General features: G+C 56.0%; 5 protein-coding genes across 5 annotated transcripts in view; 2 read left to right on the top strand and 3 right to left on the bottom strand.

Annotated features, from left to right (window-relative positions):
* Positions 1-23: 23 nt before the first annotated feature.
* On the bottom strand, positions 24-3098 carry PTSG_03920 (Pdip5 protein). The gene is made up of 6 exons (XM_004994758.1): positions 2823-3098; positions 2425-2443; positions 2101-2273; positions 1508-1878; positions 852-1301; positions 24-446 (listed from the first exon to the last, which is right to left on the bottom strand). The coding sequence occupies exons 1-6, from the start codon at positions 2989-2991 to the stop codon at positions 258-260; spliced, it is 1371 nt and encodes a 456-aa protein (XP_004994815.1). The 5' UTR covers positions 2992-3098; the 3' UTR covers positions 24-257.
* Positions 3099-3111: 13 nt separating this feature from the next.
* Positions 3112-4724, bottom strand: PTSG_03919 (uncharacterized protein). Its single transcript, XM_004994757.1, has 3 exons — positions 4662-4724; positions 4077-4510; positions 3112-3775 (listed from the first exon to the last, which is right to left on the bottom strand). Exons 2-3 carry the CDS (start codon positions 4404-4406, stop codon positions 3404-3406), a joined length of 702 nt encoding a protein of 233 aa, XP_004994814.1. The 5' UTR covers positions 4407-4510; positions 4662-4724; the 3' UTR covers positions 3112-3403.
* Positions 4725-6738: 2014 nt separating this feature from the next.
* Positions 6739-8818, top strand: PTSG_03918 (uncharacterized protein). The gene has a single exon (XM_004994756.1). The coding sequence runs from the start codon at positions 7098-7100 to the stop codon at positions 8250-8252; it is 1155 nt and encodes a 384-aa protein (XP_004994813.1). The 5' UTR covers positions 6739-7097; the 3' UTR covers positions 8253-8818.
* A 141-nt stretch (positions 8819-8959) lies between these two features.
* Positions 8960-13525, top strand: PTSG_03917 (uncharacterized protein; the record flags this gene model as incomplete). Its single annotated transcript, XM_004994755.1, has 12 exons — positions 8960-9112; positions 9334-9477; positions 9676-9750; positions 9854-10159; positions 10363-10459; positions 10687-10783; positions 11024-11157; positions 11345-11460; positions 11686-11859; positions 12118-12388; positions 12745-12867; positions 13202-13525. 12 exons carry the CDS (start codon positions 8960-8962, stop codon positions 13321-13323), a joined length of 1812 nt encoding a protein of 603 aa, XP_004994812.1. The 3' UTR covers positions 13324-13525.
* A 132-nt stretch (positions 13526-13657) lies between these two features.
* PTSG_03916 (Dhx33 protein) overlaps positions 13658-14049 on the bottom strand; it is a gene marked incomplete at both ends in the record, with an annotated part of 6164 nt that continues 5772 nt past the window's right edge. The window contains 2 exons of the mRNA XM_004994754.1: positions 13658-13723; positions 13960-14029. Of these exons, the coding sequence (XP_004994811.1) occupies positions 13658-13723; positions 13960-14029 (136 nt within the window). The remainder of the gene's footprint in view (positions 13724-13959; positions 14030-14049) is intronic.

Genomic DNA, 14049 nt, shown 5'->3' with positions numbered 1-14049 from the left:
ATGGGTTGCCTATTGTCAAAAAGGAGGAAGCAATCTGGTTGTATTGTTTGCAAGTTGTACGCGGTGGTTGAGATGGAGATGGTTGGTTGGCGAATGTTGGCAGAACGACTTTCTCCCAAACAGAACACAAGAGAGACGCAGACAACGTGTGTGTGTGTGTGTGTGTGTGTTGTGTACGTGTGTGTGTGCGTTTGCAGTAAGCGAGGAAAGAAGTCACGGCTGTTGTGTATGTGTGACACGACAAAGGCTCGTCGTCATCAGAGCTCGTCCTTTGCGGCCGTGTTGGTGTCGTCCAACTCATCAAGGTCAATGTCGTCGAGCTCGGAGAGGTCGATTTCGTCCTCAAACGTCTCCTCGGGGGCGTCACTGCCGTCCCAGGCGGTGATTGCGGTCACCTGTGGCACCTCCCCGCCAATCACAGCAGCCGTCGGCACGCGCCCGGCAACCTGACAAGGGAGATTCGGGAGGGGGTGGGAGGGGGTGAGCAGCGGACATGGGATTCATGAGATACAGGTGCGGGGGGGGGGTGACGCATGCAAGGGAAAATAGCGCACGAGCAAGGTATCACATGCAGAGGCAGGAGAGGGGAAGAGAGGGAGAAGGGGAGAGCCAAGGAGACAGAGAGACAGAGAGAGAGAGAGAGAGAGAGAGAGAGAGAGAGAGAGAGAGGGAGGGAGAGAGAGAGAGAAACAGGGAGGGAGAGAGAGGGAGGAGAGAGAGAGAGAGAGAGAGAGAGAGAGAGAGAAAGGCAGGTGGGAGAGAGGCAGACAGACAAAGACAGACAGAGACACATACACACACACAAATGCACGCCGTGCACCGTGCACTTCACACACCCTCACAACACTCACGAGCGAGTTGACAAACTCCTTGATGGAGTCCTCCGTGTAGGCGCCGCGAAGGACAGCAAACTTCTTCTTCTTGCTGTTAAAGGCAGCAAGGGCAGGGTAGCCAAAGCCGCCGACATCAAACGCGCGCTCCAGCGCTGGCTGCTGGCCACCAACGGCCCAGACCCAGCCAAAGGGGCGGGACTTGTAGCGCTCGGCAAGCGACGTCTGCACGGCGATGAGGTCGTTGCGGCCCGAAGCGCCCGTGTCCAGGATGTCCGGGAGGAAGGAGATGAAGCAAATCTGGTGGTCGGTGCAGTGGGAGGTGAACACGTCTTCGTCTGTGACCTGCTTCACCTCTGGTGGCGGCTTGTTGGCCTGGGCCAGGTTACGCGCAAACTGCACGATGGACGCGGCGTCGCGCTGTGACGTGTAGTCCTCCGCCTCTCCGCTCTTTGCACCACCAGGGAACACCTGCATATCCGCACACGCACAGGGTTGGTGCAAGGGTGGCACGGTGGTGAGGAGAGATGAGTGTTGACAGATAGACAGACAGGCAGTCAGGGAGTCAACCCGAGACAGTAAAAGACAGTCAGTCGCACAAGGAGACAACAAATAAAACACACGCACACACACACACACACAGAGATGCACACACACACACACACACACACACACACCTTGATGGTTGGATATCCGCGAACACCGTAGCGGCTTGCGAGCTGGGTGTGGACGGTGGCGTCAACCTGGCCCAGCTTCACCTCGCCCTTGAGCTCTGCAGCCGCCTTGGCCCACTCGGGCTTCAGCCGCTGGCAGTGGCCGCACCAGGGAGCAACAAAGGCAACCAGCCACGTGTCGTCGCTGCCAAGCACGTCCTTGTTGAAGCTGGACTCTGTGAGCTCCACAACAGCACCCTTGCCGCCAGAGCCAGAACCAGAGCCAGAGCCGGACGACGACTTGCTGCGCCGTGAGCCGCCGTTCAGGCGGGACGTCACCGTACTGCGCACTTCCTTGAGCGCCGCATCCACCAGCGCCTGCGCCGTGCGCGCACCTGCATGACATGTGTGATAGGGAAGAGGGAGCGAGGAAGGGGACGGGCGGGGAGTGCGAGAATTGGACAAGATGACCACAATCTCGAGACATTGGACCATGCAACAGCACGAAGGAAGGAACAGGACAAAAAGCGAAACTCGCGTGCGACTGCACACACGCACGCACACACGCACGCACGCACGCACGCAAGAACACAACCACGGGGCATGCGCTGACGTACCGTTGTAGTCACTGGGGGACTTCTTGTTGGCACCAAAGACCTTGATTGTGGGGAAGCCTTGGACGTTGTACGGGCCACCGAGAGACTGGTGCTTGGTCATGTCCACAGCGCCCATCTTCACCACGCCCTTGAGGGCCGTTGCGGCCTTGCTCCACTCCGGCGCCAGGCGTTGGCTGCATGCATGTGCGCATGTGGCAAGAGGGGGGGGGGGGGTGGGAGTGTTGGTTGAGATGTGAGAGATGTGGCATGTGGACGACCAAAAGGGAGGAGCTCAGCTTCAAGCGAGAAGGATGCCCAGGCGATGCATGAGCAAGTGCGACTCACCAGTGGCCACACCAAGGCGCTGCGCAAGCCAGCCAACACAAAGCAAGCAAGGCCAACGTGAAGGTGAGTGTGTGTGTGTGTGTGTGTGTGTGTGAGCATGACTATTGATAGCAACGCGAATGCAGGCCTGCAGCAACGCAGGCAGCGACGCGCGTACACGCACACACACAAACACACACACACGAATACGCACACACACATGAATACACATACACACATGAATACACACACACACACACGAATACACACACACACACACGAATACACATACACACACACGAATACACATACACACATGAATACACACACACACACACGAATACACACACACACACGAAACACACACACACACACACACACACACACGAATACACATACACACATGTTCACACACTGACCGTAGAATTCGACCATCCAAATGTCGTCACTGGACAGCATCTTGTTAAAGGAGGTGGGGTCAAGCTCAATCACGTCCGAGGCTGCGGCAGCCACGCGGCCCATGCTGGCCAGCGCCAGCACAGCCATGGTGGCCGCTGCAGCAACACCAACAGCGCCTGTCCTCATCATCTTCCCTAACTCGTCAGCGCTTCTCGTTGCTCTGTCTGTCGTTGTCTTGGTTGTCTTGGTTGTCTTGGTTAGTGGTTGACACGTCAGCAACACAAACGACTCCTTCCTTCCTTCCTGCAGTTTCTTGCTGTTGTGTTTTCTTGTGTTGTCGTTTATCGTGGCGGGGAAGCAAAGGCTGGCTGGGTGCGAGGCGTGCATGGCAACACACACCGCCACCAGCAAGCAAGTAAGCAGGCAAGCAAGCAAGGGTATTGTAAAGGTTTTACAAGCGAGCAAGCACAGGAAGCAAACGGTGGTCATGAAAAGGGGGGAATGAACAAAGAAAGGAAGGAACAAGGGGGGTGGAAGGGTAAAGGTAAGCTTGTTGGGAGAGCAGGAAAAAGGACGGTCCAGCAGCCCCCATTCATTGGGTTTAGTCCTTGAGCTCCTTGTGGCGGGCCTTGCCCTCCATGCCGAGGCGGACCTGGATGTTGGAGAGAGCGAGGCTGCCGCTCTCGAAGATGGGGTCCATGCCGGCACGGAAGAACGCGCGCCACGACGGGGCCAGGGATGCAATGAGCAGGAACATGAGCTGGTTGAACGGGCCAGCCATGTATGTGTACATGAAGCGAGCCATGCCCATGAAGAAGCCCACGGTGATGGCCGCCAAAAAGCCGAGGAACAAGGAGAAGATGATGTGGATGGCATCGCTCATGCCTTCGTACAGGATCCTGTTGAGCTTGCGCACGCTCTCCAGAGCAGGGCCAGGCTTGGACACCTCAGGAAAGGAATCATCAAACTCAATCTGGGGGGGGGGGGAGAGTAGGTGGGGGAGGGGGATTGGACAAAAGCGAGCAACAACAACAACAACAACACGGTGAGATGCAACAATGGTTGTTAGCAAGGCGAATGAAAGGACTGAAATGGGGGAGGGAGAAGGAGACGAGACAAACAGACAAACAGTGAAAGCCGGCAACATCCCACGCACGCAAGCACACACAAACACACACATGCACGCACACGCAAACACACAGAGACACACAAACACGCACGCACACGCAAACACACACGCACACGCAGACACACACGCAAACACACAAACACACCTTCAGGGTTGTGGTGTCGAGACGGTAGGCATCGGAGACTTGGGAAATGGGGCCGAGATACTTGAGCTGGCGCTCAATGTACTTCTCCTCGGCCTCTGGATCGGATGGGGGCGGGGCTCCAAAGCCACCGGGCGTGAAGATGGTCGGATAGGTGGTGGTGGATGTTGGGGTGGGCCCCACATACGATGGCGCAGCGGCACGCGCCTGCTGCTGTTGCTGGTGGTTCACCGAGCTTGGAGGGGCGTAAGGGGGCGTCTGGTAGGAAGCGGTCGACGACGACGCGGCCTGAGATCCAGCCGTCAGTGGCGTGTTTTCCTTGTGGTACGACATGGTTGGTAGCGGCTGGTTGGAAAGTGTTCACAAAAAGCAAAAGGAACGCGGGGAACCTTGTTGTTGAAAGGTGTAAACGGTTGTATGTTATCACCCACAAAACACTGCAAGCCGAAGCAGGGACACGCAAACGCGCACGGTGTGCTGTGAGTTGGCGGTGGGCAGGGCGGAGGAAGAGCAAAGGAAGGCAACACAACCCCAAGAAAACAAAGGCAGTGGCAGCACTGCTCCAGTGCAAGCACGGTTCTCACATACCTCAACAGCGATGGTGGCAGGTGCGGTTGTTGTTGTTGGTCGTTGGTGCCTGTGAAGATGGGGGGGAATGGATGGGAGAGCGCGTGAACACCCCCCAACGCAGGTGTCTTTCCAGCCGCAGCGAAAATTCGTCACGGGAGCTGATGACTCATCGATGAGTCATTGCTGACTCATCGATGAGTCATCGTGCTGAGCATAAACGTGCATCAGATTGGAATCGACAATTAAAAAGGTGGAACAACATCGATATGCCGCCAAAGCTTTGAACGAATCATAGTTGTTGTTTCGCTTTGAGCTCTCTCTTGCTCTTGAGCTTTTGAGCGCAGGCTAGGCGATGCTTCTGTGCTTTCGTCTCTCGCTCTCTCGCTCTCTGGTTTCTCGCTCTCCTGTCTGCAGGTCTGCTCTCACTCTGCTCGGCTGAAAAGCTGTTGTTGAAGCCTGGCTAGGCTTTTCTCCACTGGTCACATGATGACGACTGGCAACTGCGTGCACCCTTGCACTCTTGCATGTGCATGTACCTTCGTAAGTGCAGATGTGATTATGTTTTTAGGATATCAGACCTGGAGGAAACCGAGTGATCACACACAGAGACATAGAGACAAAACAAAAGCCTAGCTCGAACAGGTTTGAAGAAGCACATCCCAACACTTATCCAGTGCACAACCACCTCACCCACTCTACCCACAATGCACGCGCCAGCAGCAGGCAGCAAGGCAGCAGGTAACGACACACACAGGACACAGTTCCTGGCTCACTTTTACTCTCTCTGGCTGTGCTGTGCTGTGCTGTGCTGACATGCGGATGTCAGCACACACAAAAGGCAAAGGCAACCCGACTGGAACCGAATAAGCATCCTCTTGCAGCCCTTGCAGCCTCGAACACTGGCTCTTGCTCTATCGTGCTTCATCGTGCGTTGGGGGTTTCCATGAGGCAAGCAGCAGCAGCCTCAAACACCAAACACCAAACACGCCACGACGCAAGGCAGCAGCGCAGCACAGCACGGATGTTCAGGAGTTTTTCTCACAACCAACACACACGTGCGCGCGACACAGTGTGTTGGTTCGTTGACTTGCTGTGATTGTGCGAGGCAACTGGGCGAAAGCGGCAGCAAAAGCGGCAACAAAGCAGCAGGTGCCGTCTCACGACGCTGTCTTTGGCGGGCGCGGTGTTTCGTCTGGTTGGATTGGGTTTGACCTGCTGCAAACAAGGACACGAAGCAGGAGAATAGATAGAAGGAACAGACAGCAGAACCACAATCACAACGACTGTGACTGGGTTTTGATTCTCGCCTCTGTTTTCAGCTGTTTCTGCAAACCAACACACCACACACCACGTGTTGTTTCAGTTCACTGAAAACGCACGCCGGCACTGACGCAACACCGAAACGGCAGTTTGATTGCCCTCTCCTTGCTTCCTTGCCTTGCTTTTGCGCCCCAGCAGCAGCAGCAGCAGCAAGAAGGGAAGCATTGAAACGTGAATCTGCCTGCCTGCATGCAAGCAAAGAGCAACAAACACAGAACAAGCAACATATCGCACCACACACACATGCAGATGCAATTGCAGGCAGAAAGGCAGAAGTCGTCCCCACTGACTGATGCGTTTCGTTTCCTGTCCTTCTTGCTTGCATCTTGCACAATGCAGCTGAGGTTTAGCCACATCTTCCATTGAAACGGCGCATGTCAAGCGAAGAAAGGCAACCAGCTTTTTTGCTTTTGCGGTTGCTTTGGTTTGGTTTCTTCTGCTGCTGCAAAGCAAACACCGCACCCACACAGCACCCCCACACACGTGTGTCGATTGATTGATCGATTGATTGAGTGTGTGTGACCTTACGTCAACTCACAACACGCCATTGCAACAAAACACAGCAGCACATCCAACACATCCAACGCCCTCCAACACATCCACGAAGCAAAAGCGAAACAGCAAACATCCACCACGCAAGCTGGCCCCACAATGTCACCACACCGCCCCCTCCTCGTGCCCCAACAACACCAGAACATCACCGCACCACGAACAGCAACCTGGGGGGCCACCCGCCGTGATGTGCTGATGCTTGCTGCATGATGGTGTTCATTTTCTCCGCGATCACCATCAACCTCAACATCACCACCCGCTCTCACAAGCATCCCTCGCAAGAAAGCGCCCGCACCCCGCACCCCGCACCCGCACTTGCTGCACTGAACGCAAGGAACCCAGCATCATCATCATCATCATCATCATCATCATCATCATCATTGCGCCAATCAATCAACGTTCTCAAGAGCACCACTCAACTCAAGAACACCACCGCCACCACAACAAGAAGCAAGCCAGGCTCAAAACAACACACCACCAGCCAGCCAGCCAGCAGCAGCAGCAACAACAACAACAACAACAACACCAACAACAGCGACAAGAGGAAAACAGCATCGCATTCTCAGCGCCAGCACAGCAAAGATGATGATCACCATGATGCCCTCATCTGCCGCCGACACCAACGCTCACGCGAACGTCAACACCAACAGCACCACCACCGGCACCAGCGCCAAGAAGGCGCCTCATCCAATCATGACCAAGACCAGGTCTGCGCCACAGCTGCCGCGCCTGCAGCTGAACAAGCCACGGCCCATCTCCAGCCTGGCCCAGCGCCGCGGCTCCTGCGCAGCGCACCTGGCCCTCCCCGTGTCCGCCATCAACAGCGTGCACAACGACGAGGACACAACCGAGGAGCACTACACCTCGGACAGCCTGGACGCCCTCTTTGAGGCCGCCACCCTCTCCAACCTCGCGTCCCCAGACGCTGGCGACGACGTCTTCGATAGCACCGACGACAGCACCAGCACCGCCACCACCACTTCCTCCTCTGTCATGGCTGCGAGCGCGACCTCGTGCCGCCAACGCCAACAGCGCCGCCGCTTGCGCCAGCGCTACTTTGATCGCCACACCCACCTTGGCAGCCAGTGCGAGGACGACATGATGATGCACGAGGAGGAAGAGGAGGAGGGGGAGGACGAGGGCGGCGACGTGTTTGCCGTTGGCTCGCCGGACTGGAACGAGGCACGGCTGGAGCGCATGTATTTGCTGCGCGGCCCGCTCTCCGCCAACACCACACAGCCCTGCACCACAGCCACCGTGTCTGCCAGTGACTGCATGGACACAGCCGGCGAGCCCGGCCAAGCCAGCTGTCCAGTGGACACACGCCACTACCAGCAAGAGCAACAGCTGCCACAGCAGCAGCCACAACAACAAGAACGACTGCGGTTGCATGATGAGGCGTACACCTTGGGCAGCAGCAGCATTTCTGCCGCTACGGCCGATGACGACGACGGCGCCGACAAGTTTTCCTTCTCCGCACCCTTCACCCCCTGCTATGGCGCCAACTGCGTGGGTGGCGGCGAGGGCAGCAGCAGCAGCTGTGACTGCGGCTGGTTTGACGGGTACGACAGCGCAGAGTACAGCGACTTCCACAACCAGCAGCAGCAAGAGCAGCAGCAGTACTTCTTCCATTACGGATGCCAGCACGGCAGCAACAGTGGCGGCGCCGGCAGCGATGCTGACGGCATGTTTGGCTTCCTCTACGCGCCCGGCGCATGGGCAGCGGATGCCACATAACCGCCAAGAAACCAAGTAGCAGCAGCGACACGCGATTCTCGCGAGGCAACATGCCCTCCTCACCCGCCATCGGGTACAGGGCTCTGGCTCTGTAGGCACGGGTGTGCGCACCGCAGGCCACAGCCATCGCGCCCTTGGTGGTGGCGAATGCACTCACTGATGGTAGAAGACCTGATGGGTGTTGGCCATTGCCAGATGGCCGCAGCTCCGCCACACGCTACGGCTTGGAGAAGCCTCAACGCTCACGGACGCAGAGGCACATGCACACAACGAGCACACGACGACGAGCACCAAGAGAAGCAAGCAGGCAGGCGCAACAGGAGATAAAACGGCCGTCGTGTGTTTACTTTTGCATTCACACACGCACACATGCGCGCCGTCTTTCAATGCTTCTGCAACTGCCACTGCAGACAGTGCAATGTGTGAACTGATGAGCTTAGTTATTGTAATGAAGTGGCTGACCATTTCTCTTTCTGTTAGTCTCTGCTTTCACTATTCTCTAGCTTCTTCTTCTCGCTTTCTTGCTCGGTTGACCAGCAATTAGACACAGCGACAACCTCAAACAATCTCGCAAGCAACATGCACCATGGCAAGCAAGCAACACACGACACACTCTCTGATGGCTGTGTGGTGGCGACTGAATGATGCAGATGGTTTTCCATAATTTCAAACACTTTTCGGATTGTTTGTATTTGTGGTGGTGGACGATGGTGCGACTGGTTCAGTGGGTTGTGGCGGCTGTGGTGGCGGTGTCGGTGGCTGCTACGGCGGTGCAGGGCGATGGAGCCCTGCACGATCCAGCATGGCGTCGCGTGAACCAGTCCGACTGCCCATACGATGACACCGGCGACAGCTGCACGGTAGCTACCCCTCCTTCATACGTGCAGCGATACATTCTCGAGCAGCTACGATTGCTTCGCAAAGCCATAGTTTGCCCTCACAACATATGGATGGCTGCATTGCGCGTCACTTTCGCGCTTGTGGTGTTTGCGGTGCTTGTGTATGTTTGTGGTGTGTTTGTATGTGTCTGTATGTGCCTGTATGTGTTTGTATGTGTTCCGTGGTGTTTGTTCATGGACAGGGTGCGACGGTGGAAGGCTGCAAGGTGAAGTGCGCTGCAGATCCAGCCTGTGGCGGATTCAACTATCCCCACGGGATCATGAAAAAGACGGATTGCTCCGCACACATCTCCACATCTCCAACCGTGGACCTCTACCTGCTCGTGGTGCGTGTTGCCCAGCATGTTGAGAACTTGGCTGCCCTTGAAACATCATATCATGTCACATCACACGGCATGCCTCGCAATCACACACACCCACACCCACACACACACACACGCACACACACACACACACGCACACACACACACATACGCACACACATACACATACACACGCACATACGCACACACGCACCTGTGCAGAAAGACATCAGTGTCAACTGGCCTCCAATCTGGCCCATGCCCAAGTCGTACACCAATGGAACTACAAATCTCAAGGTGAGAGGAGCCTCAGCTTGTGTCCGACTGTCGCCTGTCATCGTGCAGTTGCGATCCCATTGCCCAGCTCTCAACATGCTTGCTTCGTGGCATGATATGACAGGTGGACGGATCCAAGTTTGGCTTCTTCACCACTACGCCGAGTGCCGATTTGACTGCGGCGTTCTCGCGGTTCCGTCCGCTCTTCTTCCCGCACCGCACAAGCGCCTCTCCTGCTGGCGCAACGCGCGGCGTTGACGTCACCGTGCACAACTCGAGTGTGCCGCTGCAGCTGTATGCGGATGAGAGCTACACCCTCAGCGTTCCTGCAGATGGCGGCAACATCTCGCTCACTGCCAATACCGTGTACGGTGCGTATCACGGCCTGCAGACACTCTCCCAGCTCATCTCCTTTGACTTTACTCAACAGGTGCGAGCATTTGAATCGAGCATAGAACGTTGCTTGTGCGTTTGTGTATGTACGTGTGCGTGTGTGTGCGGGTGTGTTTGCTGTGCGATGTGCGCTGCGTGCGTTGCGTGCAGCATGCGCGTGTTTGTGTCCGCACATGTGAACGTTTGTAGCTATCAGCGCGGCAGTGACTCCAGCAACGTGTCGTTGGTGTGTTGCGTCAGGAGTATGTGATCCCTGGTGCTCCGTGGAAGATCAGCGACGCCCCTCGCTTCCCGCACCGGGAAGTCCTCATCGACTCCTCGCGCCACTTTGAGCCAGGTGCGCACGATTGCATGTGGGGTTTCGCTCCACCACTAAGTGGTGTTGCTGCACTTGCCACTGCTCATCCTTTCTCTCTGCGTCTGTCTGTGTGTGTATGTCTGTGTGTGTGTGTGTCTGTATGTGTGTGTGTGTGTGTGCGTGCGTGCGTGTGTGTCGCTCACCCACTCACCCACTCGCTCTCTCTTTGGGTCGCGTTGTTCCCGGACTGCGTCCGCTCATATCAGTGGAAACAATCAAAGACGTGATCACGTCCCTGACGTATGCCAAGATCAACACTGTGCACTGGCATTTGGTGGACAGCCAATCGTTCCCTTTCATCAGGTGGGCGTAGACATGCACGACCGCTTTGCAATGCTTCTTATCCATCGTGCAAATCAACCAAGCCATCAACCATCACCATTCACCAAGACAAGCAGCTGCTTGTCCGTTTGTCCTTGTTTTGTGCTCTGACGATGGGCATTGCATAATCACACCCCAGATGAGGTCGTTGTTCATGTTTTTTTTTTTTTTGTTTTTGCACACCCCTGCTGCTTTATGATGTGCATGTTGTGTCTGTCCCAGTCCAACGTACCCTGACCTTGCAGGCAAAGGGTCCTACTCGCTGCAAGAGCGGTACACGGTTGATGACGTTGCCGATGTTGTGGAGTTTGCGCGTCAGCGCGGTGTCCGTGTTGTCGTCGAAATTGACACCCCAGGTGAGTGCTGGCACGCGTCTCATGAAGCACGTACACGAGACTTAATAGCACCTCTGTGTGCGTGCGTGCGTGTGTGTGTGTGTGTGTGTGTGCGTGCGTGCGTGCGTGTGTGTGTTAATTGTTGATCACTCACTGCGTCACATGTTGGACCGACAATGCCCACCCCGGCCCCTCTCTTACATTGCAGGTCACGCTGCGAGCTGGTGCGCTGGCCACCCGGAGATATGCCCGAGTGCCCAGTGCCAGGAGCCACTCAACCCGGCCACCAACACAACCTTCAACCTCATCGCCGGCCTCTTCAAGGTGTGTGTGCGTGTGTGTGTGTGTGTGTGTGTGTGTGTGTGTGTGTGTGTGTGTGTGTGTGTGTGTGTGTGTGTGTGTGTGTGTGTGTGTGTGTAAAATCATCGGTCGGCACTGCAGCTCATCGCTCTTCTCAACTCAACATTGTGTGGCACCAATCGTTGATCGGCGCCCGTACTTGCGCCTCATCACCACTGTGACCGCCATGTCTCGATCTCTGTATGGCAGGACCTGACCGGCGGCGCTCGCGGCAGTGGACTGTTCCCAGACAATCTGATGCATCTTGGAGGCGATGAAGTCAACACCAAGTGCTGGTCCGAGTCCCCCACGATCAGCAAGTGGATGCAGGACCACGGCCTGACGCCAGATGGCGCATACGCGTACTTTGTCAACCGAACGCAGGTGCAGCGCCAACCATGGCCTGAAGGATGGGGTCACTCGTGCAGGGCTGGGGTTATAGAGTAGTTGTATCATTGCCATGTGTTCGTGTATGCGAATGGTCTTTCTGATCCTCTGCAACACACGCCTTGTATCCCTCCCTCTCTCCCTGGCTGTCTGTCTGTCTGTCTGTCTGTCTATCTGTCTGTCTGTCTGTCTGTCTGTCTGTCTGTCTGTCTGTCTGTCTGTCTGTCTGTCTCCCCCCCCACACACACCATGCAGGCGATTGCGCGCGGGTACGGGCGGGACGTGATTGGCTGGGAGGAGATCTGGGACCACTTTGGAACGTCGCTCGACAAGAGCACCATCATCCACCAGTGGCTGCCCAAATCCTCCATCGCCATCAACGCCACCAAGGCCGGCTACCGTGTGCTGTGGAGCACAGATGGCGCGTGGTATCTTGATGGTCTGTCGGTGACCTGGCAGGAAATGTACGAACAGGAGCCCTGCACGGGCATTGACGATCACCTGTGCGACACCCTCGTCCTCGGCGGTGCGTATGCGGATCCGTGTATGAGCATGCGAAAATTTGTGTGTGTACGTATGTGAATATGTGTACACGTGTGTGTATGTGTATGTGTATGTGTGTGTATGAGAATGTTTGTGTGTGTGTGTGTGTGTATGCGTGTGTGTGTGTATGAGAATGTGTGGGTGTGTGTGTTTGTGCGTGTGTATGTGTATGCTGATCATGTTTGCCGCAGTTGCACGTTGTTCTTGTTTTTGTGGGGCGCTTCCAGCTCGCTTCTTGTTTGTTCCGTGCCATAGCCACATTGCCCTCACACCCACCTCCAACAACCACATAATGCCGTCACGGCACCATCCCAACACCCTGCATACCCCATGCATCAGGCGGCGGGTGCATGTGGGGCGAGACGGTCGACACCTCCGACATCCAGCAGACGATTTGGCCGCGAATGGCTGCAATCGCCGAGCGCCTGTGGTCGCCACGCTCCGTCATAAGCGCTGCACAGGGTGAGCGTGCTTGCAGGCATTGTCGAGGATGGGGGCAAGGAAGTGAATGCTCTTGGCGTACGTTTGTGCTAGCTCGTGCGCGCGAATTTGTTCCAGCTGTACAAAATGAATGCGCGTGTTGCGTGTTTGTGATGCGGGCACCATGGATCAACCACCACCACCACCACCACCACCACCAGTGCCAACGTCATCAGTACCGACGTCATCATGTCACATCACTAGTCCGCAACGCACCATGCACACTTCCTTGCCTCTCTCTCTCTCACGCACAATCTTCCGTCATGGTGTGCCACAATCGCCGTCATCGCAAATCCCCATCCCTCTTTCCTTGCAGCCGATGCGCGCTTCCGCTCCTTCCGCTGTCTGCTCAACCGTCGCGGCATTGCTGCTGCCCCAGCCAACAATCCAACTGCCAGAGAGGCACCACCTCACCCTGGTGGCTGTCTCGAACAGTGAGACACGTGTCCTGCATGTGCGAGTGTGTCTGTGTCGCTGGCATACGCGCATGCGTGTGCGTGTACGTGTCAACTCACACCGCCAGCTCGTCAGTGTTTGTGGCGTGTTCTTGCTCTCCATCATGTTGTCGTTCCAACAACATGCTTGTGTGTGTGTGTGAGTGAGTGAGTGTGTGTGTGTGAGTGAGTGTGTGTGTGTGAGTGAGTGTGTGAGTGAGTGAGTGTGTGTGTGTGTGTGTGTGTGTGTGTGTGAGTGAGTGAGTGTGGCTTCTTTGCAAAGGGGTTTCTTGTGGGTTTCTTTTTTGTAATTGCATTGCAGTACGCGTGCGTGTCTGTCAATGCTGTCCCTGATCCTCCTGTTGGCGAGAGAAGAAGTTTGGTGCCACCTCCACCAGCCACGACTGAACCGCAAGCCGCAAAACAACACACATACAAGTGCAGAGGGGGGGGGGAGTTTGACTTGCTTGGTGAGCGTGCGTATGGGCACAAATCTGATCAACTCAGCACTCCATGCTCAAACAACACGACGCCAACCACCAGCCATCAATACTGTCAATACTGTCAATCAACAATGGTACTTCAGTCAACACGACCACCATCATCAACCCATCATCAACGCATCATCGGGACCACCCACCGGGTCGATGATGCAGCAGTTGCGCATGTAGCGGCGGTTCGTCAGCACAAGTTCGTTGAAGAGAATGCAGCTGCCAAAACGCAATGATGG

Source organism: Salpingoeca rosetta (assembly GCF_000188695.1).
Source record: "Salpingoeca rosetta unplaced genomic scaffold supercont1.9, whole genome shotgun sequence".
Classification (NCBI taxonomy): Eukaryota; class Choanoflagellata; order Craspedida; family Salpingoecidae; genus Salpingoeca; species Salpingoeca rosetta.
Note: the sequence above shows the minus strand (reverse complement) of the source record. Positions and strands in the feature narration are given on the sequence as shown.

What these genes read in the sequence shown, in the direction of transcription:
- PTSG_03920 (XM_004994758.1), bottom strand. Translation starts at nt 2,991, where the DNA reads ATGATGAGGACAGGCGCTGTTGGTGTTGCTGCAGCGGCCACCATGGCT. An exon ending in GCGGATATCCAACCATCAAG is followed by an intron (nt 1,302 to 1,507) that starts GTGTGTGTGTGT and finishes GCGGATATGCAG; the next exon opens with GTGTTCCCTGGTGGTGCAAA. An exon ending in AGGAGTTTGTCAACTCGCTC is followed by an intron (nt 447 to 851) that starts GTGAGTGTTGTG and finishes CTCCCTTGTCAG; the next exon opens with GTTGCCGGGCGCGTGCCGAC.
- PTSG_03919 (XM_004994757.1), bottom strand. Translation starts at nt 4,406, where the DNA reads ATGTCGTACCACAAGGAAAACACGCCACTGACGGCTGGATCTCAGGCC. An exon ending in TCGACACCACAACCCTGAAG is followed by an intron (nt 3,776 to 4,076) that starts GTGTGTTTGTGT and finishes CCCCCCCCCCAG; the next exon opens with ATTGAGTTTGATGATTCCTT.
- PTSG_03918 (XM_004994756.1), top strand. Translation starts at nt 7,098, where the DNA reads ATGATGATCACCATGATGCCCTCATCTGCCGCCGACACCAACGCTCAC.